At 36.0% G+C, this 27,857-nt stretch overlaps 1 protein-coding gene across 1 annotated transcript; it reads left to right on the top strand.

The window, feature by feature from the left end:
* The first annotated feature begins 896 nt into the window (after window positions 1-896).
* LOC129001514 (uncharacterized) lies at window positions 897-27,857 on the top strand. Its single transcript, XM_054428833.1, has 4 exons — window positions 897-1,133; window positions 6,107-6,183; window positions 21,863-22,008; window positions 25,961-27,857. Exons 1-4 carry the CDS (start codon window positions 902-904, stop codon window positions 27,084-27,086), a joined length of 1,581 nt encoding a protein of 526 aa, XP_054284808.1. The 5' UTR covers window positions 897-901; the 3' UTR covers window positions 27,087-27,857.

Below are 27,857 nucleotides of genomic sequence, written 5' to 3' on the forward strand. Positions count from 1 at the left end.
ATTTCACGAGGCAAGAGGTGTGGTTCTAGTAATCTTTTTTCTATGGAGTTGTTCAATTTCTCTTCAAGCCAATAGGTAGTTTATATTACTAATTTTGTTGTCTAATTTTGGCAAGTCATGTGGCATATAGGCAGTGATGCAATAATCAAGTTTGTTTTATTATTTATTGATACTGTTTAGTAAAGTGTTGAATTCTTCTTTTATGCTGCGTACACTTTTGTCTTCTATATCATTAGTCCCACCTATTACCAACAGATAATCATTTTCACTCAAGTCTTTGGAAAGATCCTTAACGTCCTTTACGACATCACACAGCAATGTCCCAGGTTTTACAAAGGAAGTGACGTTAGCAACGTCTTTTGTTGTACAATATTGCCATGGCCTAATCTTTGGGAAGCTAATTTTTAGACTTGGAACCTTTTATATGCATCATCACACTGCATTTACTTTGTACTTACACAAAATAATTTTTGTCACACTGAGTACCAATCACCCTGTATAACACTACTAGATTGAAGACTATGCGGGAGGACGCGTGAACAGGAAATTTCTACAATGTACAACCACCACAGACAATATAATATGTACTTTAATGGTACCGCGTTGTGCACCGTGGATGCACGTAGTACTGAGTACTGACCCTTCTACTTAGATCGCAGCACCGTCACCACGAAGTTCATGGAACCGTCGCCTGGCGCGCTGCAGTTGCTGCCAACTGGACTGGAGACTGGACTGAACTTAGCGGCGGACTAGACTAGAGACGAGACACTAGACTGGACTGTTGAACTACACACTCGGCGATATGGAGTGAACGATTACCCGACCCGCCGGCGCCAGTCAGTCAGTCAGTAGTCAGTCAGTAGTCACTAGTCAGTACTGAGCCAGCGATCGTACACTGAGGATGAGGCGTCATGTTGGGGGTAAACCTTTGTCGTCGGCGTCGCGTTGGGAGTGTTGCCATTGCGGGTCAGGCGCACGTGCAGTGGAGTGCTGCAGCCGCAGCGTAACTGCATCGCGACGCCATCGCCACCGCATCTCTTTCTTGCAATTGCAGGCTGCAACCGCGGTCCCGCTCCCACAGACGATTAATAATTTAATCTCAAACGAAATGAGTACTCAAGATGGAAAATCAGGTTAGTAACTGTTGTACTTACTTAAAGTTAAATATATTTAAAGTATGACCTAATTTCCAACAATAGATAATATTTTGGCTGAACTCGGTTCAATTCAAACTAGGCCTATAAATTAGCAAGATTAACTTACCGGTAATGATTGGGCATCAATAAAAAGTAGACCCTAGGCTAACTTGCCTAGCCTAGTTTTTAGGATATTGCAATCCCTGACTTGGTTATTGTTACTACAAATAACTTGGGCCTACCGTATCTTTAGCTGGACATAAAAATTAACAGGAATAAACTTTGCAAGTTGGTTCAGGTTGGAGGACATGTAGGTAAGGGTACACTTCCATGTCTGTTTGCACAAACAACCGAATGAGTAATATTGATTGTTCAATTGTTTAATTAGATTTAATAGGCCTATCTTTGGTTAGTTAGGTTAGGAACTTATCTAACTAACCAAATGATAGGCCTATATCCATCGATATTAACTTACTCATTTGGTTGTTTGTGCCAACAGATATGGAAGTGTAAGTTTACCCTTAGGAAACAGCGATAGGAAAGGAGAGTTGGGATACTTAAGGGATAACACAAACTTTCATTGCATAAGTTACCGGTAACTTATTTAACTGGCATTGCAGATTAGTCTACTTATTACTTAGGCCTACTTAAGTTATATGTCAATTGTTTTGTTTTCAAGGAAAATAAGTAAAGATAATACTGAACTAGGCCTATGTAACTTAAGTTAACTCATAGGCCTAAAAACTAGCCTACCTAACCTAGGCCACTGTTTTATTGCATTTTTTACCTTTAAATCTTCAAAAATTAGGCTGTTTTTTTAACACTTTGGTATTATCCGGAGGGCAACCTTATAACTTACAGTGCGCTGGGGCGGTTTATGTTAGGTTGGGTTATTGTAAATATGTTTGTAGGACTTTCCTCGTTTCGTTATAAATCAAACGATAACAGATTAGTCATACTTTCACCCTCCAAATCCCCTTCAAGTAGGCCTAGGCCAAGGTCAGGTAGTTGACTGGAGCGTGCAAAATCTCCTGTATCTGGATCCAGTGTCCTGACTCATCTGGTATCGTTCGATTCATGATGAAACAAGGAAAGTCTTACAAACACATTTATTATATAAGGACTTTAGTAACATACCTAATGTAACTTAGCCTACTATTTCTACCATAAGGTAGAGATATGTTGACGATACATTGGTATTATGATAAACCCAACCTTACATAACCGCCGCAGCGTGCTGCATACCTACTTGGCGGAGTACATGTACATGTGTTTGCTAGCAGCAACGACGCGTTCAACTCAATCCTCGCCGACATTGATGCCTTCTGGGAGGCAGAACTCAAAGGCCGCTAATTGTAATCATGTCAAATTTGGGCAGTAAGTCAATTAAAGTAGGTACCTATGTTCTTTTCAATTAAGTTTAGCCTATGTACCGGTAGTTATTTTTGGTCTCGGTAAAAAACTGTTTTAATAAGTAAACTTATGTGGCCTCCGAATAATACCAAAGTAGGTACCAACACTTTTTTCCTCTGGCATCGTGTTTAAAAATATAGCCCAGCGAAAAGCGCTAGAGGCCATTTCATTTTCTCTCGGGCACTTTTTCGGCATATGTCATCTTTACCCCAGAAAACCAGGTTTGAAAAGTCGTAAAAAATAGCCAAGTGCAAAAATTTACCGATTTTGGGTACACCAAATTAGGCTTGAATATTATAATCCAACCTAACTTAATCTAACCTAACAAATTAATCTGTTTATTGAACATCAGAGAATCAAATTGTTTAGTTGGACCAGATGTTAAGATTCTTTAATTCCATTTAAATATAAGTACTCATAACATGGTAAACTCCAGAGCCACTGGGGTGGAGCCCTTTTGACGGATCTACACCAAACTTCACTCTAACCATCCTTGAATAATGCTTAATAATGCCTGAAAGTTTCATTACAATCTGTCGAGCGGTTTCGGAGTCCATAAAGGACACACAGACAATCATACATTGGATTATCTATAAGTATAAAAGAGGATGTTTGTATATATATATGTTTGGCAGTGATTAACTCAGACACCGCTGAACCGATTGCCACGAGACTTGGTAGGGCTAGGCCTACATGTAACGTGTAGAATTTCATGGAATAGGTTTATACACCATCAATTTCGTGATCCGTCCAATCGGCTCCGCCCCAGTGGCTCTGGAGTTTCCCATGTTAACCTTATGAGAAATGGAATTAATGAATCTTAACAGCTGTTTCAATTAAACAAGTTGGTTCTGTTCTATGATGTTCAATAGCATTAAAGTTACAAGGATTACCAACAGGGTGCAGCACTATTATTTCTTTTACATTTATGACAACAGCTAATTTGCAACCAAAAGGTGAGTGAGCATAGCGAACAAACTTCAACCTGGAGGCGAGTTAGCGTAGTGAACGAGCTAACCTGAAGGCAAGTGAGCGTAGCGAACGAGCTCCAACCTAAAGAGAGATTCAAGAGATTCAAGAAATTTACTATACCATTAAGTAAACAAATACAATAGGTAACGTCAAACTATTCTAAAATAACAAACCAATGCATATAAATAATGTTCATCATTACAAACCATGCTGAAATAAAAAATGGTTAATTGATCTCCACAGCAAACCATGCAGTTATAGCAAAATACAAAAGAAAATGAAAATTGTGACACATACCTGAGTAGCCTATAAAAATAAAATTAGAAACTAAAACAATGGCCAGCCTTCAGAGCATCAAAAAATTCAATAGGTTCATAAAAGGGGTTCGTTTTAAGCCAATCTTTAACAATTTTTGTAAATTTTGACTTCCGCAATGACCGTACACTTTCCGGGAGAGCATTGTAAAACTTTTTGCCTGTAACAGGAAAACAGTTATTAGTTTTACTCAATCTATTACTACTTAAATGAACATTGTTTCTATTTCTTGTAAAATATGAGTGGACATCCTTGTTACAAACCAGATCTTCTTCCATGTCCTTAATAGCTAACAAAGATTGATAAATATAGACATTTACAACAGTCATAATACGAAGTTCAGCGAACAAATGCCTACAATGCTCCAGATAATGAACCTGACACCTAAAGGTGAGTGAGCATAGCGAGCGAGCTCCAACCTAAAGGATTGAAGTATATCACTGGCATAATAAGTGGCAAGTGAAATCAAATTAAATGACAAGCAACACAACATTCCCGTGTGAGGCTGAGCTCACACTTAATCAATAATAAGATCCCCTCAAAAATAAAATCCTATACACCACAAAAATTTAAAATTTGGACTAAATCATTATTGGTGGAGAAATCATATTACTTCCTGGTAGATTTCCTAAATGACCTTGACATTAATTGACCATTAGTTTATGTAAAATATGACACAGAATGTTTTTTTTCTCTGATATTGCTTCAAGATCTTCATTTAAATTTGTCTTTTTTCTAACTTGTTTGAATTGGTAACTTTCTCTCAATTGTGCTGTTCTTGTTGTATTTTGTTGTAACTTATTACTTTTAGTTTTTATAACTTATTGATTGACCATGCATCTGTTCACCATTGCCTTTGTAATGAAGAATGTTTTATGCAACAAAATACTTATGACTTATAACTTAAAGGTGAGTGAGCGTAGCGAACGAACTTCAACCAGGACGTGATTGAGCCATGCGAACGAGATCATCTTGAAAATTAAGAAGTTAAATGGGGCAAAGCCCGCGGGTTACAGCTAGTATGTATATAGATCACAATTTCATCAGGGTTGGGGACTGATGTATTCCATTGCATCATTTTCAAGTACACACCAAGTATATCAAAGTATCTCTGCTGAATGCTTGTAGCCAATTATTAAATTAAAACATAAACATAACTGTTAACAATCCAACTTAGACAGTTCTCATTGTATATTACAGCTTTTTGTTGCTGCTAATTCAAATTAGCTGTTGTCATAAATGAGTAATGCAACAAAAATAAACATGTTTAGCCTCTGAATCACGTAATTTACTAATAAAAGGTTAAATACCTGTAGTACTTGTCCGTGATCCTGTGTTTTAGGTCAGCGACCCATGTTTCGAACCTAAAGGTTCATTTTCAAGCTGATACCATGGTTAAACTCCTTCTAAACACATAAATCCTCTTCATAACTGTGAAGAGTCGTTGAAGACACAAACACCAACACGAAAACACAAACATTTAACAAAATTGGCCAGTTAAAATAATTGGTACGGTAGCGTGCGTGGTGTTATTATTTTAATTGGCCAATTTTGTTAAATGTTTGTGTTTTCGTGTTTGTGTCTTTAACGACTCTTCGCAGTTATGAAGAGGATTTATGTGTTTAGAAGGAGTTTAACCATGGTATCAGCTTAAAAATGAACCTTTAGGTTCGAAACCTGGGTCGCTGACCTAAAACACAGGATCACGGACAAGTACTACAGGTAACCTTTTATTAACAAAAATAATAGTGCTGCACCCTGTTTTGCATTGCTAAAAGAGTGGAGAAGCATCACAACCTTCTGAGGTTTCAATGGCCAATGAGGTAAGGTAATGTATAAGTGGCAGTGAATTAATTATTTGGTGGACTTTGGACTTTTAACTACCGTATTTCTGAGTTTTGCACTAAATCCAAGACAAAACCCTATACTGTAGGTGTAGGCTACTACACTAAATTTTGAACAGTCCCCACCTCTGATGAAATTGTTGGATCTAAAACCGAATTATGCCGGATTGAAGTATATCACTGGCACAATAAGTGGCAAGTGGAATTAAATTAAATGACAAGCAACACAACATTCCCGTGTGAGGCTGAGCTCACACTTAATCAATACCTACTTTACAGTTAGGGGTGCAACGTAGTTTAACGTAGGCCGCACTCAACCACTTGAATAAATCTTATAGATTAAGTTTCTACTGACATTGGATTTTTGAATTGTGAGCCATATTGAACATTTTCCTTCTTATTTTACTTATCTCCCTTTCTTTTCAGGAGGAAGTACTGAGGAGTTTTTCATGGCCAATCCTGACTACTTTTTCATTGTTGGAAATCCTGACTCTGGTAAAGTGGTAAGTGTGTATAGAAAAGTTCCATTCAAGCTAACCCACACTGACAACATAAAAAAACTATTATCTAAACTTGGCACTGCAAAAATCATATTTTAGTCTAAAAAAGTTAATTCCACTTAAATTTGATGGATTTAGTTAAATAGGTCTTCAAATTTATACAGTGTGTCAGGTGTTTAATAAAACCATTGACTACACACAGATAAAACTATTTATCTTGTGGCCGTAACTACATGATAATGGTGATTGAATGATGCCTATTTGAGGTTACAAGCTCAAATATTAAGAAGATAATTTTTACAAATTATTAGATACCATTGGTTGTTTAATTTGATTTATTTTAGTTTTTTATGTTGCGTTTAAGTAATAATAATTAAAGTAAATAACTGATCTTTTCATTCCAATGGTTGCTCAGTTAATTTTAGAAGACATCATAGACAATAGAAAATATACAATGATCTTTATTTACATGTTCGTTGAGAACAGTACATGCGTCAGAATAATAACTAAAATTTGTGGATTTAATATGTTGTTAAAGCTGGTTGTCAAGGAATTCTTTTTCTGAGTAGAATGGCCTTTCTTGCAGTATTTACTCAAGGGAGGTACAGAAGAGCCTTCAATGACGTCAGCTGTCAGATCTCCTCTTGAGGGAACACCATTACCGCAACGATACGGAATTCAGTCATCAGCCTTGGTGGTGTAGTGGATAGCATGTCGGGCTGATAATCTGAAGGTGCCGGGTTCGAATCCCGCTGGCAGCACTAACTTTTTGTCAAACTTTTTTTTCATATCAGCAAGTTTGGTTGGTTTGGTTAGGTTAGGACAGTTTAATTTTATAATTAAAAATTATAAAATTGAATTTTAGGCATTTATAATTTTATTTTATGAACAAAACTATTTTTTAGAGTAGTAAACCTTCATTTGATTTTTTCATTATCAGCACGTTTGGTTAGTTCGGTTAGGTTATGACAGTTTAATTTAATAACTGAAAAATTTTAAGATTAATTTTATAATTTTTCTTAATTTTATAATTAACTAGGCCTAATAGTGAAGTAAAAATTACGTGCTATGCTTTCTACTACAACGCTGTTCACGGAGGAATTTTGAACTAAACTATGATGTCATCGTTGCCTCATTTAAACCTCCCTTAAGTCAGACCCCTTTCTTGCAGCCATGTTGTTAATTGGTTTTTGAAACGGTGAGTTGGTTCATAAGTTCTGGTAGGATGTTGAAATACAGGGCCCCTTTGTAGGATGGCTTCTTTTCGAAGAGACTTAGATGGTGAGGTGGTATTGCAAAGCTTGAGGCGTTCCGTGTATTTTGATGGTGAATGTCTCTGTTTCTTGTTTGATTTGTGGAGATGGCATGGAGAATTGCCTCACGGATAAGAGTGATGTCAGTGTGAGGATTTTTAGTTGCTTAAATGCATCACGACTGCTTCCTTGATATTGAAGGTCTGCTAGACATTTTATAGCTCTTTTTTGGTGGATAAGGACTGTTTATAGATAGTTGTTGGATGTACTTCCCCAGACCACCAGACGTGTGACTCGACCAGGGCATGGTAGGCTGTTTTTTCCGTGTCCAGACCACCAACCTGCTTCACTTGTGTGATGACATGAATGCCAGAGCGTAGCTTCTTGCCGAGTTGGCCAATGTGCTGTTTCCATGTCAGTTTTGAATCCATGATAATGCCAAGATATTTGGTACTATTTTGTGCTTCTATCCTAGGGATTAATACGTTTGTGTCTTTATTTTTAGTAGAGTAGTTTAGCTGAACAGTTTTCTTTTCATTTAGAGCTAATTCGTTTATTGTGCAATATTGTTTAGTCATGTTGAAGGTTATATTGATGTTTCGGTTTCAAGTTTCTGTTGATTTGTCAGACAGTGTCATCTGCATAGAATCAGAATCATAATCAGAATACTTTATTCTTGAACATAGATTACAGAATAGGCGTCAAACATTACAGAGATTTAGTTATAAAATAGCATAAAGTTTTTGGGCTTTGAGGCGCTGTCGGTAGTGATGGTTATTACTATGAGGGTTGTTTAGTCCTCACTGGAACATCGGTGAAGTTCTCCAGTTCATGAACTCTTCAACTGTGTAGAAAGTTCTCTCCACAAGCCAAGCCGATAAGCGTTGTCTGGTGCTGCTTATGCTGGGGCCTTTTATTGTCTCTGGGAGCAGGTTCTGGAACTTCGTTTCCATGTAGGAAGACTTTTCTTCAAAAAGAGTTAGATGATGGACTGGAAGTGTGTAATTCATAGCCTGTCGGGTGTTATGGCTGTGCCTATCCGTACCTCGTTGGAGCTGTAGCCTGCTTGCGTGAGTAGCCACAGCTAGGATGTACAGGCTTGTAATCGTTAGGATTTTTAGCTCACGGAGTTTTGGTCTGTGACTTTCTCTCTTGTCCATGTCTGCTAATATTCTTACTGCTTTTTTCTGGTGGATAAGCACACGTTGGAGGTTGGTTGCCGATGAGTTTCCCCATACTTCAAGGCCATATCGAAGATGTGATTCAAACAGTGAGAGGTAGGCAATCTTGGCTATGTTGATGTCACTTATGGTTTTTATCCTTTTTATCACGTAGACACTGCTATTCGGCTTACTACACAGGCTGTCAATATGGGGGGTCCATGTCAGTTTCTGGTCTATTATTAAACCTAAATACTTTGCTTCTTCTGGGCCTTCGATGTCTGGGATCCTGCATACCTCACCATTTCTCCTGCCAAAGACCAGTTGTTGTGTTTTCTCTTCATTAACTACTAAGCTGTTGTTTTGGCAATATTGTATTGCCATGTTTATGGAAACAAACGAGCTGATTTCAAGGGCTTCAGGGTTTTCCCCCCCAAGGAGGAGTACGGTATCATCTGCATACATAAGAGTCTTGCTGTAGTCTTCAAAATAGTGAGGTAGATCATTTGTAAACAAGATGAAAAGGATGGGGCCCAGCACAGAACCCTGTGGAACACCCCTTATTACAGGTAATAACTTTGATCTTACTGTTTGTGTAGATCCCTTTTCAGTGTATTTGAGTTCAACCATCTGACTTCTTCCAGTTAAATAGCTCTTGAATGAACCATTCTGCAGTTTTCCCACCAATTCCAATTTTTCTCAACTTGTTACACAGTTGTATATGATCTAAGCAGTCAAATGCTTTGCTGAAATCAATTAAAATTGCGATTGGTATGTTTCCTTCTTCTAGATTATCTATTACATATTCAGTTAGCGCTATTATGGCAGATGTGGTTGATTTTCCCTGTACAAATCCATGTTGATGTGATGTGAGCAGTTCATTGGATGATAGGTGTTCAAGAAGTCTGTTTAGTACTATTTTTTCGAATACTTTGGAGAACGTGGAAATTAATGAAATTGGGCGGTAGTTCTTTGAGTCCAGATGGTTTCCTTTCTTGAATTTTGGGTATACCTTTGCAATTTTAAGTCCACTTGGGAAGATTCCTTCTTGGAAAGAACGGTTGATGATGTATGTTAACGGTCCAGCAAGTTTTTCTTTAAATTTTTTTAGTAGACTGGTGGATATATCATCTACTCCAGCAGATGTTTTATTTTTTAGGGTGTTGATCACTTGAGTCATAACTTACATTGTGGTTTGGCAGTATTCTTGTAGCTGGTCTGGTAGGTCATTTGTGAGGAGGAAGAACAGGACTGGTCCGAGAACTGATCTCTGTGGTACTCCTCTCCGTATAGGGACAGTTTCGGAATGTATTTTATGGCGAGTATTTTTTCTACATGCTGAATCTCAACGAGTTGCTGTCTGCCATTAAGATAACTGTGGAACCATTGTTTAGACTTTCCCTCAATACCCAGTGTGAGTTCTTCTTTTCTCCTTAATTGACTTTGTGACTTTTTCTGATGGTAGTTGGAGAGTGGCAATTTGGACTGTGTGGTCTGAGAGTCCAGACAGGATAATGGGTGTCTGGATATGTTTTGGGTCTATGATTGTAAATATCCAGTCTATTGAGGTTTTAGTTTCATGTGTAATTCTAGTAGGCGGCAGATTTAGTCTAACAATGTCAAAAGAGGATAGAAGATCTTCAACTTGGATGTTATCTGTGTCGTTTGCACGTTCACCAAGGTTGTTTACATTTATGTCGCCCATGATGACAATTTTCTTCTTTATGCGGAGAGCATATTCCACCTGGCTTGCTAGGATATCTAGCGCTTGTTCCAAATTGTCCCTTGGAGGCCTGTAGACTCCCATGACCTGGACTATTTCCTTTTTCAGTTTTATTTCGAAAAGAGCAGTTTCACATAGGTACTAGTTCTGAGTCGTCATCACTTATCTTAAGCCCTACTTTCATATACTTTTCCAGGCCATGTTTGGCATATCCTGCAACTCCCCCTTTCGTATGATTTCTTCTTGTGTAGCCTCCAATTACGGTGTAGCCAGCTAGTAGTATGTTTTCTAAATTTTCTCGAGAGAGACCATGCTCTGTAACAACTATGAAGTCTGGTTGTTCATTATTAAGGAAGTGTGATATTCTTTCTGTTTTATTAGACTGCCAGTCTATATTTTGGTGGGCAAGGGTGAGTTGGTGTCTTCGAACTATTGGGTGTTTTGATTGGTTGTCAACACTGTTTTTAGATGTTGTTATGTTGTTGCCGGTGGTTTGGTTGAGGGTCCTAAAAGAGAGGTTTGGGTGTAGCTGGTATCTGTACTTGGGTTGCTGGTATCTACTTGGGGTGGGTATTAAATTGTCAATTATCAAAGTCAAAATAAAAATTGTCAATTTCAGTACAGTTGAACCTCGTTTGTACGAACCTCGATGAAACGAATTCCTCGATAAGACGAATTGTTTTAAATCCCCTTGACACTTTCATATAGGTCAATGCTAAAAACACCTCTATACAACATAGTAATTAAGTTAAAAACCTCCATAAGACGAATTTGTTTGTGACATGGGCTAGGGCTGATTAACCTCTATACAACGAATATTCTTAGCCCAAAACCTCTACATGACGAACGTGACCTCTATAAGACGAATTGATCATAATCTTAACCTCCATAGTACGTAGTTTTCAAAACAAACAGAAGCTTGTCTCAACATGAAACCCCTACCCATCCCTCCTCCTTCCTCAGTCATTTTTTGGAGACACCTTGGAGCGAGGAGAAACCTATAAGAAGAATAACAGCAGCATTAAACCTCGATAAAACGACCCTCTTTATTAAGAATACCTCTATAGTACGAATGTTTCCCGTACCCCTTGAAATTCGTCCTATAGAGGTTCAACTGTACAACATTTCAATAACTATTTATTTACTCATTTTAACAATATTAAAACATGTGATAATTTATCTTCACAAATAAACCATACAACAGAAATATAAAGATTAATCAATGGTCATACATATATATGAAATTAGTCATTAACATCTTTCCCCTCCTCAGGTAGAATGGCAATTTTTGTCATCGGTCGCCGAAAAGTACCTTTTGATGTTGCGATGTCAACAACTCTTACTTGTCCATCTCGACCGGGGTATAGGGCAGATATTCTTCCAAGGGGCCAGGTGTTACAAGCATTGTCTTCGTCTACGATTATTTCACAGTCGTCAACTTCAGGTGGAATAGTTCTTTTGTCTTCATCCATCCAGGCTTTCCACTTAAGACTAAGTTCAGGTGTCTCAACATTATTCCAACTGTAATGACTCAAAATTCAATGTTTATAAATATAGTCCTTATTTAAATTCCAAACTCAATCTTGTTATATTTTCAATATTTATTCATGTTCATTGTTAATTATTAAAACCATATTGTCTCAACATATATATAATTTATAATCAAAATTTATTCATTGGCTTATCCAAAATTATTATTCAAAACAATCCCTCCAAATTAAAATACAGTGCATCTGGGGTCAAGATTACAAGTAAATTTCAACCATGTTCTTATGTATGTGAACCCCATAACTGAAAATGAGGTACAACAATGAGATTGACAGTGCAGTTATAGTATCCAAGAAGAACACACAGAATCTATTAACTTAATTGTGAAAATAATTGTGAAATTATAAAAGAAAGTATTGTCAAAATTTCCAAAATATTCTGAAGAAAGAAGAATTTAAGCCTAGGCCTATATACTAAGAAGAAAATTATTATTAGGCTACAGAAGATTGGTGAGAACATTCCATTTTTATTAAGTTATTGACTCAGACTAGACTCTTCAAGCATCCATTTGGACGCAATTTACCTCTCTTAATTAAAATCAAAATCCTTCCTATTTAACTTACTGTTTCTAAAAGATTATTTAATTCATAACTTACCATAACTTAAACATTGTACTTTAAAACCTCTGTCCTCATAATTATTATTGTTTAACTAAGATAAGATTAGAATACAGACCATATTTAAGGGTTTATTTCAATGGCGCCCAACGTAATAGGCTTGAATCTAAAGATTTCATAATCGTATGTTGAGACAATCTAATAGGCTAATAAATACCAATAGGCTAATACTTACGTATGTTAGGCCTACTCTTAAGAAGTTAGGTAAGATTAAGAATCCCGATTTCCCACAACAATATGTCCCACCAATATTAGGAACTTACTAAACTACTTGTAATTCTAAAAATAAATAGGCTACTATAAGGTAAAACAGGTTTATTTCATGTCGTAAAGCTTAGGTCTAGCTCATTATTATTATAACGATACCCAACTTGTCCTATAATATCCCTGTTCCCTTACACTGTCGTAAACAAAATGGCTAACAACGATAACGATAATCACTATAATTTGAGACAACCGAGACGTTATCCTGTATTATTATTTCAACAACACGAATCAGACGAATCGTCAAATCTGTCAACAGAAGAAATGGAAAACCTAACCTATGTAGAAGGCCAAGATGAATCTAACACCAGTTCGGAACGTTTCAATCCCAGTGGACCCAGTGTCGAAGATTTGAACCGGAACGAGAGCGACCAATCAGAATCAACGGACCGGGCCAAAATGATTGAAGTAAACCAAAGACCCGCAGCCAATCAAAACACACATCCACAATCAGCTGATATTAGAACCACAACGACACACGGAATCATCCGAGGGATAACGAAGACGCCCGAAGCGAGTTTCCAGCTGTTAGAGATCGAGTCTCCGACCATTGAAAATCGTCCCAATGACATAATCCAAACACTCACGCACGCAACTTCTCAACCACCTGAAGCTAAAGCTACGCAAACTACTGAACAACCGGATTTGAACAAAATATTTAATTTTCTAGAACAGTTTAACACTAAACTTGATCAAACCAACACACAACTAAACCAAACCAACACACAACTAAACCAAAAATTAGATCAGACCCGAATAGAGCTAAACCGTGAGATAAAATCATGTCAAAAAATTCTAACAGAACAAATAAATGACATTAGAACAACACAAAGTGAATTTCGCCAGGAATTAAATGTCCTAAAAGCTAACCAACAGTCCCAAAATCAAGAAAATAAAGAATTTCAATTTCAAATCACAAATCAAATTGACGAATCAAAAATAAATATCCAGACATTTGTAACTAATAACTTGGAACAACAAGAACAAAAGTTAGAACAAAATATGAAAGCATTAGTGCTACAAACAAAAACCGACAGTGAAAATATTGCTAAATATTATGCGCAATCCATCCACAATGAAATTGTACCTAAATTACACATACAAAATAATCTAATCCAAGAACAACAAAACGAAATTAAAACTATTACTGAAACTCTAAACAAATGTGAAAGTGAAGTACAGTCACTAAAACTGAAACATCATTTACCAATCCGGAACGACAATCCTATTCAAGTCATATGTTCGGGATCTGACCCAATGGAAAGACAAGTCCCTAAATTTAATGGAAGAACTATAAATCCAAATGAATATCTACAAAAACTTAAACGGTTCTACATTAAAAGGATAGAAAGAAATCCTAATAACGACCCTGTTGAAATCCTGAAAGATCTTCTCGACATCAGTTTTGAAGGACCAGCGTCCAGATGGCTTCAACTGGTTAAGGCAGACATTAACAGTTGGGAAAGATTCTCCGAAGAATTCACCATGAAATACTGGAGCCGTGAAGTACAAAGAGGAGTACGTAGCAAGATTGAAGCCGAACATTACAAACCTAATGGAATGCTCAACAGAACTGAATATTTTACTGAGAGAGTACTTTTACTACAGTCCATTACACCACAAATGACTGAAGAGGAAATAGTGATCCTGTTAAGCGAACGATTTGATCAACTCATCCAAGATAGCATCCAAGTACAGAACGTGACAACAATTCGAGCATTCGAAAGACTTCTGCAAAAAGAAGATATCCGAGATGGACCCAAAAGTAGCAAACCTTCGAACTACCATAATTTGGATCACCGACCAATTAGTCCTACACATCGTAACAAGACTCCAACATACAGCTCTGACATTAATCATCAAGCTTATCAATCAAAAACGTCATCTTACCCTATACGGACACCGCACCAAGAACATCAAGAACCTAGAGAACACCAATATCAACCATACCACCGTTACAGACATGATCCCCGCAAAAACTACAATCAAAACCACAGACAGCATCCATATACCAATACGCCCACTGATCAAAACCGATACCACCAAAGGCCTAATCAATACTACTACAATAACAGTAAACCATATCCTACAAATGAGCAAAAACAAGTGTGTGCCATGATAAGCCTAGACAGTCCACATGACTCAGCAACACAACGAAGATCTCCAACAAATTTCAACCCCTCACACACTACCCAGGGAAACGACCCGTCGCTGTAGATGTAAGCCGAGGACCACCAACTACTAACATCATAACAACTACAGCGATATCAACAGCTAATATCCTCGAAAATAATTCTTCCAATAACCCTAACAATTTCTCGATAAACAATATAATGTGTGATCAAGATTTCTTATTAAATGAACCCACTGAAAATAATAAATTTCCTGTATCCAAACCAGTTAAATGCCGTGAAATAGATATTAGAATCAATAATCTCACAACAAAAGCATTAATCGATACTGGTTCTACAATAACATGTATTTCCAAACAATGTTTTAAAGAGAATCAAAAAATAATTCAACCTTTTGAAGAACTTCCTTTGTCTAATACAACAATAATTACAGTTACTGGTGAAAAATCAAAACGTGTTGCAAGAATCATTTATGCCCCTGTAACCATTGAACATCAGACCATCTGGCTTAAATTTCTTATCATACCTAATTTAATTAAACCTGTGATATTTGGTATGGACACATTAACAGAACTCCGACTAAAGATAGATTCTAATGAAAATAAATTAAGTTTAACAATTAATGATACTGAAATTAAACTAAAATGTGATATGAGTATGAAAATGGGACAAGTATGTCAAATAGATATAAGCAATTGCCAAAGGCCATGTGATACAATACAATACAATATTCTTTATTGTTAATTCGTCAAGAATTACAATAGTGTCAATACAATAGTGAATTGTACATGTTAATTTTCATAAAATTCCTTTATTGAGTAGAAGGGTCTTGCGATTAGCCACTTCTTCATCTCCTGGTGTAGCTTGTTGCCAGTCAGGTCTCTCAGGTAGTCAGGTAGATGGTTCCTCAGCTTGCAGCCGGTGTAGGAAGGTTTTTTCTCCCAAAGAGTTGTTCGGTGAACTGGTAGTGCAAATTTGGAGCCATGACGGGTGTTGTAGTGGTGCAGGTCTCGGTTTCTTGGGGGGTTTATTTCATTCACATACTTTATAGATTCAAGTATGTAGAGAGACACCACTGTGAGGATTCCTAGGTTTGCGAATGCTAGTCTGCAAGTCTGTGGTGGGACAAGGTTGGCGAGGGCTCTTATGGCTTTCTTTTGAAGGACAAGAATTCAATTCATATTTTTTGTTGAAGTTCCTCCCCACACTGTCAAGCCATATCTAAGATGCGACTCTACCAGTGCGAAGTAAGCTGTTTTGGCCACGGAGAGTCCGCCTATGTAGTTTATTCTTCTGACGACATATATTCCAGTACTGATTTTTTTGCTTAAGTGGTTGATGTGCTCTTTCCATGTTAGTTTGTTATCAAGGATAACACCGAGAAATTTTGTGTGGTTTTCTATTGTTACATCCTCTAATTGAGGGACTATGTCTTTTTTCTTACTGAAATTCAGAGTTGTAGTTTTTGTGGGGTTTATTGCTAAGTCATTGTTCTTTGAGTAGAGGATAGCTTTATTTAGGATCGATTTTGAATTAAGGTAAAGGTTTTGGGCTGTGTTGTCCTTGATCAAAATGGTTGTGTCATCTGCATACATGATTGCAACAGCATTTTCACTCTCAATTTGTTTGGGGAAGTCATTAGTCAATAAGATGAATAGAATCGGGCCTAATACAGAGCCTTGTGGAACTCCTCTCGTCAGCTTGCTTTTTGAAGATTTGAAACTTTCTGTGACTTCATTTGATGAGTTTTTCAGTTCCACGACTTGTGAACCATTATGATGATGACCTAATATCATACATATGACTTGTGTGAGGTATGACTTGTGTTAGGTAGCTTTTGAACCATTCTAGCGCAGAGTTTCCTTTTCCAGCTCCAGTTGTTGTAGCTCAATCTCCTTCTCCTCCATCAGTCTTTGTCTTTCCACCTCCTTTTCTTCATTTTCTCGTTCCAGTTTTTGTATTTCCTCCAACTTTTCAAGTTCTATTTCCATTTGTCTCCTGTTACTTGATGTTGCTGATTTACTTTTTGTTTTCCTTGAACTACTAGAAGTAATGCTGGGTTGTCTCAATGCTACTCCTTGAGTGTCATTGTTTCCATTCTCAGAAACATTCTGTGATAATTTGTCAGTATCATTATTTTCTTTCTGATCAGGGGTATACCTTTTTGGAGGTTTAACTTCCCTATTACTTTTTCTGTAAGGCATGGTTCTTTTTAGCGAATTTCCCTATAGGGAAGTAGCTATTACCGTAGGTCTCATGGTAAGACCTAAGCCCGGGACCGATTTACTTTTTCATTTTGATGTCCCCAGAGGCCAAAAACACCATTCGTTCAAATTTTTATATATCTATATATATATATATATATATATATATATATATATATATATATATATATGTGTCCATCCGCACGATAACTTGAGTAATTTTTGTCCGATTTTGATCAAATTTGGTTTGAAGGTGTAAGGCAGACGATTAACTTGAATGAGTTCGCGAACCAGAATGATCGGACTATGGGAACGGGGGTTTATGGGGGGTTTTATGGGGTAAAAATAGGTTTTTCCCATTTTTGACCCTAAAAACACAAAATTTCACAATTTCTTTTTAAACCATTTTGTAGAGCTTAAAAAAATAAATAATTTAGTATATTGAAGCGTTATTATGTGCCTAATTGTTACGGAGAAAATTCCAAAAAAATTGTAATTTTAAAATTCCCATGTTATTCTTATGAAGAATAAGTCAACTGTTGTTGTTTGCTTGTTTATGAACATATTTTGATCAAATTTGGAAAATTCATTAATTTCTTACTAAACCACAGTACCTTTTAACCCTCCGAGTGTCACGTGTTTTGGCCTTAATGTCAGCCTATTTTTTGCTCATTTGCAAGGTTTTATTAAAACTGATCTGAGAAGCTTAAAAACAATGTTAATTATACTGTTCTATATACCATTTTGTTTGGAAAATCTTGGGCTTCAATATTATACAGGGTGATTGATATAAGTGTGCCAGCCGTTTTATTCGAAAACTATAAGAGATATCGAAAAAAGTTAAATGGTAAGTGCCTTGGATTTTTTATTTAAAAAATTGTAGTCAAGTCAAAAAAATTATTTTAGCCGCCATTTTTCCAATATGGCCGCCAACTTTGATTTTTCTTACGGAACACCCTGTATTTTATGATGTATTCTGGTAGAAAAAGTAATTTTAAGACGATTTTATTCTTGTAATTTTTTTCATAAACCTAACCGTTTCAAAGATAATAATGGTTAAAGTTTTGAAATTTCTGCATGAGAAAGAGTTTCAATAAAGGCCTAAGCAAGCATGCCAGCTGTTTTGTTAGAAAACCATTCAAAATTTCACAACTTAAACCATTATTATCTTTGAAACGGTTAGGTTTATGAAAAAAATCACAAGAATAAAATCGTCTTAAAATTACTTTTTCTACCAGAATACATCATAAAATACAGGGTGTTCCATAAGAAAAATCAAAGTTGGCGGCCATATTGGAAAAATGGCGGCTAAAATAATCTTTTCGACTTGACTATAATTTTTTTAATGAAAAATCCAAGGCACATACCATTTAACTTTTTTTGATATCTCTTATAGTTTTCGAATAAAACGGCTGGCACACTTATATCAATCACCCTGTATATAAAACATAAGGAAGATTTAAAAAAAAAAAATTTTTTTAGGTAAAAAAATGTATAATTTCGAAAATTTTCAAAAAAAAATAAGTTTGCGCTCAATGAAATTGTATAAATTATAGGCCTATAAATATTTGAAAATAGCCACTTTGTTCTAAATTTTATGAGGATTACAAATCTATAATAATATAAGGAAGTAGATTTGCAAATAAAAAAGTTATGGGCAAAAAACAGATTTCAGTACATAGCGTTTAGCTAAGAATGCATAGCCCAACCATAGCTAGGAATCTGGCTGATAATTTACATCAATATCACTACCTACTTCTTCAGGATCATCAACCAGCACTTCAAAACCACTTAAATCTTCTTATAATGCACCACGTATATCACTACTTTTGATTTTTAACACTAAAACAATGATAAACGTAATAAAACACATCAGTCATCGGTCCGAGGGTAACCTAGCTGTTTACAAATACACGCACGTCAGCTCAGTCAGCTGTCTGCTACAATATTTTCGGAACTAAAATGAATAGTCCTTAGAGACAGACCTCTGCAGAAAGCTTAGAATATTACGGACAGAACGATACCTAACTCAATCCAGTACAGTCCGATTCAGTTAGTCATAGAGCCTTCGCCGTAAACAGTGTTCGCGAGTCGCTGCAGCGACGCACGACACTATACAAAGTGCGTTACGCGTCGCTGCAGCGACGCATGACACTCGGAGGGTTAATATTTTACATTTAAAAAAAACTTTTTACCCCCCCCCCCTGTTGGAGCAAACCTAAGTACTCATTAAACTAATTCTGTTTAAATTGGGAATAAATGTGATATTTTTAAGGAGACATTTTAGTTTAAATCCAATCAGGCAAATGGAAATTCACTAAGTCTGCAGGTCTGCTGCGGCGGGGGTATTTAGTTTTGGCACCAATATTAAATTGTCAATTATCAAAGTCAAAATAAGAATAGTCAATTTCAGTACAACATTTCAATAACTATTTATTTACTCATTTTAACAATATTAAAACATGTGATAATTAATCTTCACAAATAAACCATACAACAGAAATATAAAGATTAATCAATGGTCATACATATATATGAAATTAGTCATTAACAGTGGGATCAAGGTACTTCTAAAGGCTGGGGTTTCAGAGTGCTGAGTGACTAATCGAGGCTGATAATCTTTCCTTGTGTTGGATATTTATGTCTTTGAAGTAATCTATATGCTTCATGAAATGAAATGATTTATTGTCGTCAATTTCATGAACAAGTCATCCAAAGTTTCCTGGTCACCTCGTATTCTTGCTGTCGTAGGTGGAAGTCTCTCTTTTTGAGTCAGTTTTTTAGAAGGAGTTTGGCTGTTTCTCCTGGTCATATCCGGGTTCAGTTTTTTGAAAGGAGTTTGGCTGTCTCTCCTTTTAGTTTCTTGTGTCAAGATGTCAGCATCACATTTCTGTTTTACACCATCTACCTGTAAGCCGATTTCTACATTGGCAGGTTCTTCAAGCCAAGCTTTGTTTTTGGCTACTTGGAGAGATACACTGAAATGGTCCTTTCCTTCCTAATTGGTTTTTTGCTCTTGCTTGGGTTGTGGTTTTTAGAATGAGGAAAAATCTCTTCAGTGGGTGTACTTTGTGTGACTGTTGATGGTGTAGCAGGGTTTGTTTGTTCACCTTGTTTGTGCAGTTCTTCTTGCAAAGTTTCCACAGAGCGCTCTAGTTGGTCTTGTCGAGTTTTCAGCTGAGCCAGCTCAGTAATTTGAGAGGCACAGTAGTTGGGAACATCAAATCGGCGTGATTTGTTTGTGTTTCCGAAGTGCCAGTAGGTTTTTGTGTCTGAGGTAGGTCCGTTTTGTCATCTTGGTTTAGTTTCAGCTTGTTTGTCATTCCACCTAATTGCTTAATTTCATTTGCTGAGTCGCGTAATAGTTTTTCTCTTTCATTATCTTGTTCTTTAAAGGTTCGTATCATTTTAATTCTTAGCTGCCTTTCCTTCTCTAGTTGGAGTTCTACTTCATTTAGTGTTTCAACCAGTGAAGCATTTCAGGAGAGCAAGATTTCCTTGTCATTTTCAAGCTCTTCAATTTTTGCCTCAGCAAGGTTCACCTCAGCAAAGTTATCGTCTCTGAAGTCTTGGCATTTTAAGGAAGAGAATTTTTGCTTCATATCATGTAGTTCTTGCTTTAATTTATTATTTTCTAACAGTAAAGCGTGTCCAGCTTCCGCAGCAAGTGTCAGCGATGTCTCTAGATCATCAGGATTTTGTTCTTGTTCTTGTAAATCTTGTACTTTATTTTGGACTTCTCTGGGCTGCTGATTTTCTAGTGGGAGAACATTACTGTCTACTGTTGTGTTTCTGTCAGGGTTCAAGCATTTCGTGTTTGAGAAGGCATTTTCTGCTTCCTTTAAGACTTTATTGAACACTTTATTTTTTAAATGTTCTATTTTTGGTTTCCCATAGAAATCTTTACTTTGTTCATAACAATACATATCAGTTTGTCTAACGTCAGCAGAGTTGTTGTCACCAAAAAAAAACCCTTATATTTTGAGATGTAATTTTTGTCATTTGTACAAATTTCAGTAATTTTGGCTGGCCAGTGTGGATACCCTTTTAATTTTACAAACACAATTTGTCTGGTGATAAAGCTAGTTTTGTTGCTTATTTCCATGTTGGTTAATCCAGTTGCTGATTCAGTTTTGGAAAGTTTTGCTGGTTCTTTATGTCAGGGATCTTGAAGTTCAGGTGTAAAATTGTATCAGTTTTGAAAAGTTTGGCTGGTTCTTTATGTCAGGAATCTTGAGGTTCAGGTGTAAAATTATATCAGATCATCAGATAACATGTAAAAATATACACATACCGGTAACTAGCATCCCTTAACATAATATCATTTGGAGCTACACACAAGGCAACTTACTTCATTAACTACACTTATCCTTTATATTTGGGTTAAAATACACACCTAGGTGGCATCCCCATATCAACTTTTAATATTTCAATCGCTAAAAGTGGGTGATTCCAAGGTCAGTTTTAGCGAATTTTGAAAGATTGATTCAGGTGTTTAGGATGGACTCAGTAGTGCAGCTTTAAAATCGCTCTTGAGATTCTTTCATGGCCTTGCTACTAAACTCTCATCATCCTGCTGAAGCTGGGCTCAGTCGTCTCAGCTTTACCTATGAGGACGTCACATCATAGAATGGGCGAAACGTCAGGTATTAATTAACAATGAAATTCGGTAGTTTAAATACTAATTTAACGTGACTCTTGCTGAAGGACCAGCAATGCAGTGATGACACCGGCAGTTTGAGCCTAAAAAATGAAAATTTATTTAGCTTTTGTGGTTTTAGGAACGGATTGGTGTATCCTCCAATCAACTGAAAGCTCATAGCCCAGTGTTCAGGAGCAAGCTGAAAGATCTTCAACAATCTGATCGTCCAGAAGACAACCTCCTCATTAGTGATGTTAACCCGGACACGTTCAAACTGATGCTCAGGTACAACCAAATCAGGTCAAGCACTCAGTGTAACCCTTAAACCCCCCCCCCCTTCGCCCTTTCTAACACTTTTGACAGCTCCATGTCTTGCAAACAACATGCCGCCTTTAACTGATTTTGAACTTCTCTGGGTAGTCCGTGAACAAAAGAACTCTTTATCCACTCGTCAGAAACTGAAGAATCTATTAATTTAGCCAACCTTTTCAAATCAGATGCGTAGACATCAACAGATTCTCCTGGAAGCAAACGTCTGGATATGAACTCCTCATACGCTTGGAAACAGTTAGCAGAGAAAGCCTGCTGCAAAGCTTGGGTCAGGGCGGAGTAATCACTCTTAACTGCGTCGGTAAGCCCATCGTACCGACATGGACATCTTACCTTTCCTGTAATAGTTACAGCTTCTTATGTGTATTTATTTATACTGACTGAATTAAACATATGGGAATGCCTTAGGGAGCTTACTAAGAAAAACTTATTCTCTAAACAGGATTAGAAATTGTTAATATCTGCAGAAGTGCGGGGGTCTTGCACTGCTGGTTTAATGCTTTTCTGTATAACACCAACACCTAGAGTCACATTTTGGTTACTTGGACCGTTTTTCTCCGGATAAAGATAAATCCTCTTGTTTTGTTAAATCTTAAATTCTTAATTCTTTGTTGTCGCAAAGTTTTGATAGTTTTTAGTGCTTATTAGTTTAAAATTCCTGTCGGCATTCACATTTTCCCCGCAGACCGCTTGTAACAATTCCTGGTGGATATAAAATATATACCTTCCTCATATTTTGTCAAATGTCACATAATTAACACATTTTAATTTAACTTGATTTTCTATGCATGATTTGACAGCATTGTATAAAAAATGTATAAATGCTTTTATTTCTACAAAATGCTACTGGCGCCAATATCAAGAAACAAAAAGACAATGCGTTGTTTTTCAAGATATCACCTTGGGAATTTTTTGCAAAGGAACAGTCTAATAAATCCTGATCTTGCTGCTATCAGACATAGATAGTAACTAGTTTTAACCACTTAACTAGTTAATCCTTGGATAAGTAGGCTACAATACTTTATATATTGTTAGAGGAACACTGCAGTGAAAAAAAAACAAAGAGCCTCATTATTGTGTCTAAAGACAAGTTTGACTAAAGTAATCTTCTCTACTAGCATAATTTGGAAAACGAACAGGGCCTGTTTGAATTAGAATGGGGTTCAAAACATGTTTGCAAGGCATAACCTAGTCACTAGTGTACCTGTTGCTCGAATTCAAGCAATACAGGTGTTATTTTAAAACGAATAACAGTAATAATTTCCGCTGACTTTAAAAGTGTCGATTTAAAGATTACGGAAATGCTCTTGATGTACATAATAGATTTCTTGTAAATATCTTATCATTTTTCAAAAGCTGATGTTGTTTGACATTTTTTCCACAAATATTTCCCACTCATAGCCACATTAGGTTGTCCATAATAATGATTATAAATTTTAAAAATAATTCAAATGTTTATTTTTGATGTGGAAAGCAAATAGGGACCTCTTGTTGGGAATTTTCGATTTTGAGTTTTATATCTATATTTGAATTCCTTATCGAATTCCGAATCACTTGGTGCAAGTCCCATACATCTACGATTTTTTTTGTTAAAGTTATAGGAAATTTTGTTATGGAAAAGTGTAATTTTGAGAAAAACTATTTTGAAAATTTCAAATACGCATAAAAATAGCTTTTTTCGTATTTAAGAAACGATTTTGGTAACAAACAAAAGCTTATAATGTCCTCTTAGGAGGCAACCCAATTTTTCTCTTAACTCACGGTGGTTTTCATTTAAATAATTGTTTTATCCAAGCATGTCGTAAAAATCACATTTTAGAAAAGGGACCTCTTTTCGGCCCTATGTTATTTCTCCATAAGATAAGAAAAGGTACCTCTTGTCGGGACCGCAAAATTTGTGAGATATTTTGTCCTCCGTAAACTGAACTTTGTAGTAGTTCTCTAAATTTCCACTAGAACGCAGGAGAATTCATTTTTTGGACTAAAGTATCCTTATAAAGTGAAATTTAGAAATGGGATCTCTTGTCCTTATGGCGAAATAACATTGAGCGACAAGAGGTGCCTTTTCTCAGACTATGCAGAGGCTAACAAAATGATTCATTTCGACCTTTTACATCTTCAATTCGATATTTAACTGATACTGTCCTGTTCTATGTTAAATGAGGTATAACTTTCGATAAAAAACCCGAATTCCGATATTTTTTACCTTAATTACTTACTGAAAATTTTGCATTGCCGACAAGAGGTCCCTATTTGCTTTCCACATCACACTTCTTTTATTTCTACTTCATGGTGTTCTATGACTTTCCTATGTTTTCATAGTTTGCAAATCGGCTCTTTCAATGATTGCTCCAGAAATGCAGCACAGTGTTAATTCAGTTAACTTTTTAGTATATCAAATTGTCCAGGCTTTCTCGCTTTTTTCGATTGTAATATTTACGCAAACTCAAATTCAAATAGTAAATATTTCATTTCAACCAAGTCAGTAAATTTGTAGCAAACGTTTCCTTAAATTGCAACTAAAATATTAATTAATAGCAATTAAATTATCCAGCTGATCTTAATGTAAACAAAAAATATGTTCTTCATAAGAATAACATGGGAACTTTAAAAGCCACTGGGGCAGAGCACAAGGGACTTTTTCTAAAATGTAAGGTCAGTTTGCAAATCTACACATCTAGACAAACATTTTGGTATATAATATGTGGGGTCAAATCTTAAAACTAAAAAGCTATACCTATTAATTGTTCACAAAGTTTCATGTAGCGTATTAATAATATAGAGGTTAAAATGGTTATTAGATTACTAAAATTATCTACTAATTTAGAATAATTATTATATTACTAATATACAATATATTATATAACCTCTAATTTACAAATATGTCGATTGTACATCCATACCTAAAGATTGACTTACTTACTTGTACCTCTATCAGGTTACAGTTATCATTAAAAGAAACCTATTTAAAATCAATTTTCATAAACAGTTTTGTCCCTTGATTAAGAGGAGTGTACACAACTCACAAAATAATAGGGGACTGTGTTGTACCTTGTTATCTGACTGCAATATTCAGCTGAAGGTAATGAGTTGAATTACAATTCACATTTTAAACCATTGTTTGGTACTAGCGGTTTAGCAAATTTAAACTTAAAAATGCGGGCAGACAAACAATCAAACAAAAAGGTTTGTGAAGCTACCAATACCTATACCGAAGTCGGGGAGTCTTTGATGTGGTCCAGGGTTGTCCGAAGCAGGTCCGAGAGCGACATAAACGAAATATATGGTAGCTGTCATCGTAGGAGCGGTGTAGACAGTACTTATTGTAATGGGGGGACCAATGACTCACTCAAAAATTACATAAAAGAGGCGTATATTGATACTAACTGGTAACGTGACAGAGTTTACAAAGACAAATTAAATGTTTGTTATGGGGAGTTGCGGTAGCGTGCGTCTGGGGGCGACGCCGGTTGGTGCATGAGTGCCTCTGCGGTGGTGGGGATGCGTCGTCTTCATGACGTCATGAGCGACAGTACTAGTAGATCCAGAAAATAATATTTAAAACCGAATTTGGTACTAAACAATCATTAAAAAAAGTTGGTCATCCTAGTGGACCTTTGATAGTGCCTTCTAGAAATAAATAAATTAAAGTCTAGGAGGTAAAGCCCTAAAAGAAAATGGAAGTATAGTCTTAGCCATAGTCAAACATCTTTATTCGTGTCTCATGTACATTGGTGGTACAGTGAATAGTGTCTAGAAATATAAAATAAAAGTGGAAAACTCATAAAAAGAATATAATGCTATATTTATAAAATGCTCTTTTACAATTTACTTGAATTTTATATGGATAGCTTATAAAACCAATTAAATGATCAATTGCTGAATAACAAAATTGAATATTTTTCAGGCACATCTATGGAGGAGATCTACCCAAACTAGATGAAAAGGAAATAATTCACTTGGCTTTGTTTGGGAAGTCTTATGATATCAATGGCTTGGTCGATAAGGTAGCAAGTCAACTTAAACCATCAAGTGCTAAAAATATAATTCCCGCTTTGAATTTTTTATCCCACAATTACTGTCCAACATTGGAGGCAGAGGTATGCAAAATCATCCAAACAGAGACCTCAAGTGTTGTTTACGACAACACGTATTTGAATATAGGCGAACACTCTGTTTTGTTGATAGCCAAGCAAGATGCATTGAACATAACTGAAATAGAACTTTGGAAATTTCTTGTACGCTGGGGCGGAAATGAATTGAAAGCTCGTCAAGAGAAGTCGCTCAGAAATTGCCTGATCAAAGTTCTGGAGCATTTTAGGTTTCTAACACTCACTGTTCAAGAGATTGTTGATCATATACTGCCCAGTAATGTACTGACACCTGCAGAAGTCGGTGAGTTGTTTTACGCAATAATTGCAAAGCAAGAGCCATTAAAGGCACCTGGTCTCTGTCAAATTAGGGAAAAACGAAAACTGCTCTCCAACCCTGTTAATGAAACACCTAAATCATTAAAATTTGGTGTTACACCATCCAGCGTTTCAGCTTTAAAACTGAAAAGACAAGGCGGAAAAAAGTATTCTTCTTTCAGTATAGAACTTTTACAACAAGTAACGATGTCAATTGATTCCTTTATCATAAGAAATGAGGAGCGTGAACCAAACTCTAATCTCAATCGAGTTTACGAACTTCAATGTTACATTACAATTGTCAAGTCTTCTGAAGGTTTCCCAGTTGAGGAATATGTCGTTTCAATCACAAAGCCAGCAGCTATAATGTTTGATGATGTTAATCTGTCTATCAGGTTGAAAAATGACCAACCCTTAGTTTTAAAAGGACCTGGCAGATATTTCTTCAACATTTCCTTTAACATTCCAATCACTGTGTACGAGATTTACAAAATGGATTCATCAAACAAAGAACAGAATGTTACGTTCGAAAAACACCCGTATCCATCTGAAATGTATGTAAGATATGAAGACCAGCCCCATGTGATAGGAATTGTTTTCAAAACACGTCCAACCCCCAAATAATAATTAGTAAAATCTTGATTTGAAGCAACACAAAAATAGGATTTGTAAAATAAACATAAACTATAAATCTGAATATTTACTTTAGTTTCAAAATAGGCTACTTCAATGTGGACAACAAATCTACATTATATTTCTTTCTGGTTACCTATTCTTTCCTCTTAACAGCTCTGGGAATGTGTTGGAATTTATAACCAATCAAAACCACAGTAAAACTACCATATTTTCGTATACCGTACAAATATCTTGATGCAAAAATTTAGTTGTTAGTGTGTTAATTAGAATCTCTGATCAAGCTTGAAACTGTGAGTCAAATAAGTCTTGGAGAAGAAAGCTTTTCCCTTAGTTTCTGTATTTCACACTAAAAATAAAAATAGAAATATAATCAAGTAGTGTTGAGAATGTATAATTTTTCTTTCAGCAGTTTAACAACTTTGCCAGAAAGTTATCAACTTCACTGTTGCATTGAAAAAACATATTAGGAGATACTTTCCGTAACTTAACATGTCACATTTTAAATGCTTGGGGGACACATATCTAAGCCAATATGAATATTTAATGGATGCAATTTGCTATATGAATTTTAAGTAAAGTTTTGTGAAAGAATTTAGCTTATTTGTTTACACAATTTCAAGAAAACTTTTGTTATAACTTTGGTTTGTTAACTTTCGTACAATATTTATTTGTTCATTATTAATAAGGTTTTGTCCAAGGTTTTGCCATCAATTATTGTTGTTTAATGAATGTGAATAAACCATTACAGATTGTTCTTTT

The sequence above is a fragment of the Macrosteles quadrilineatus genome, unplaced genomic scaffold (genome assembly GCF_028750875.1).
Source record: "Macrosteles quadrilineatus isolate MER2022 unplaced genomic scaffold, UCM_ALF_1.0 Scaffold_8__2_contigs__length_117827958, whole genome shotgun sequence".
In the NCBI taxonomy this organism is placed as follows: domain Eukaryota; kingdom Metazoa; phylum Arthropoda; class Insecta; order Hemiptera; family Cicadellidae; genus Macrosteles; species Macrosteles quadrilineatus.

Bases quoted from the DNA above. Each gene is read 5' to 3' on its own strand.
- LOC129001514 (XM_054428833.1), top strand. From the start codon at position 902: ATGAGGCGTCATGTTGGGGGTAAACCTTTGTCGTCGGCGTCGCGTTGG. The intron at 1,134-6,106 runs GTTAGTAACTGT...CTTTCTTTTCAG, and splicing joins TACTCAAGATGGAAAATCAG to GAGGAAGTACTGAGGAGTTT. The intron at 6,184-21,862 runs GTAAGTGTGTAT...TTGTGGTTTTAG, and splicing joins ATCCTGACTCTGGTAAAGTG to GAACGGATTGGTGTATCCTC.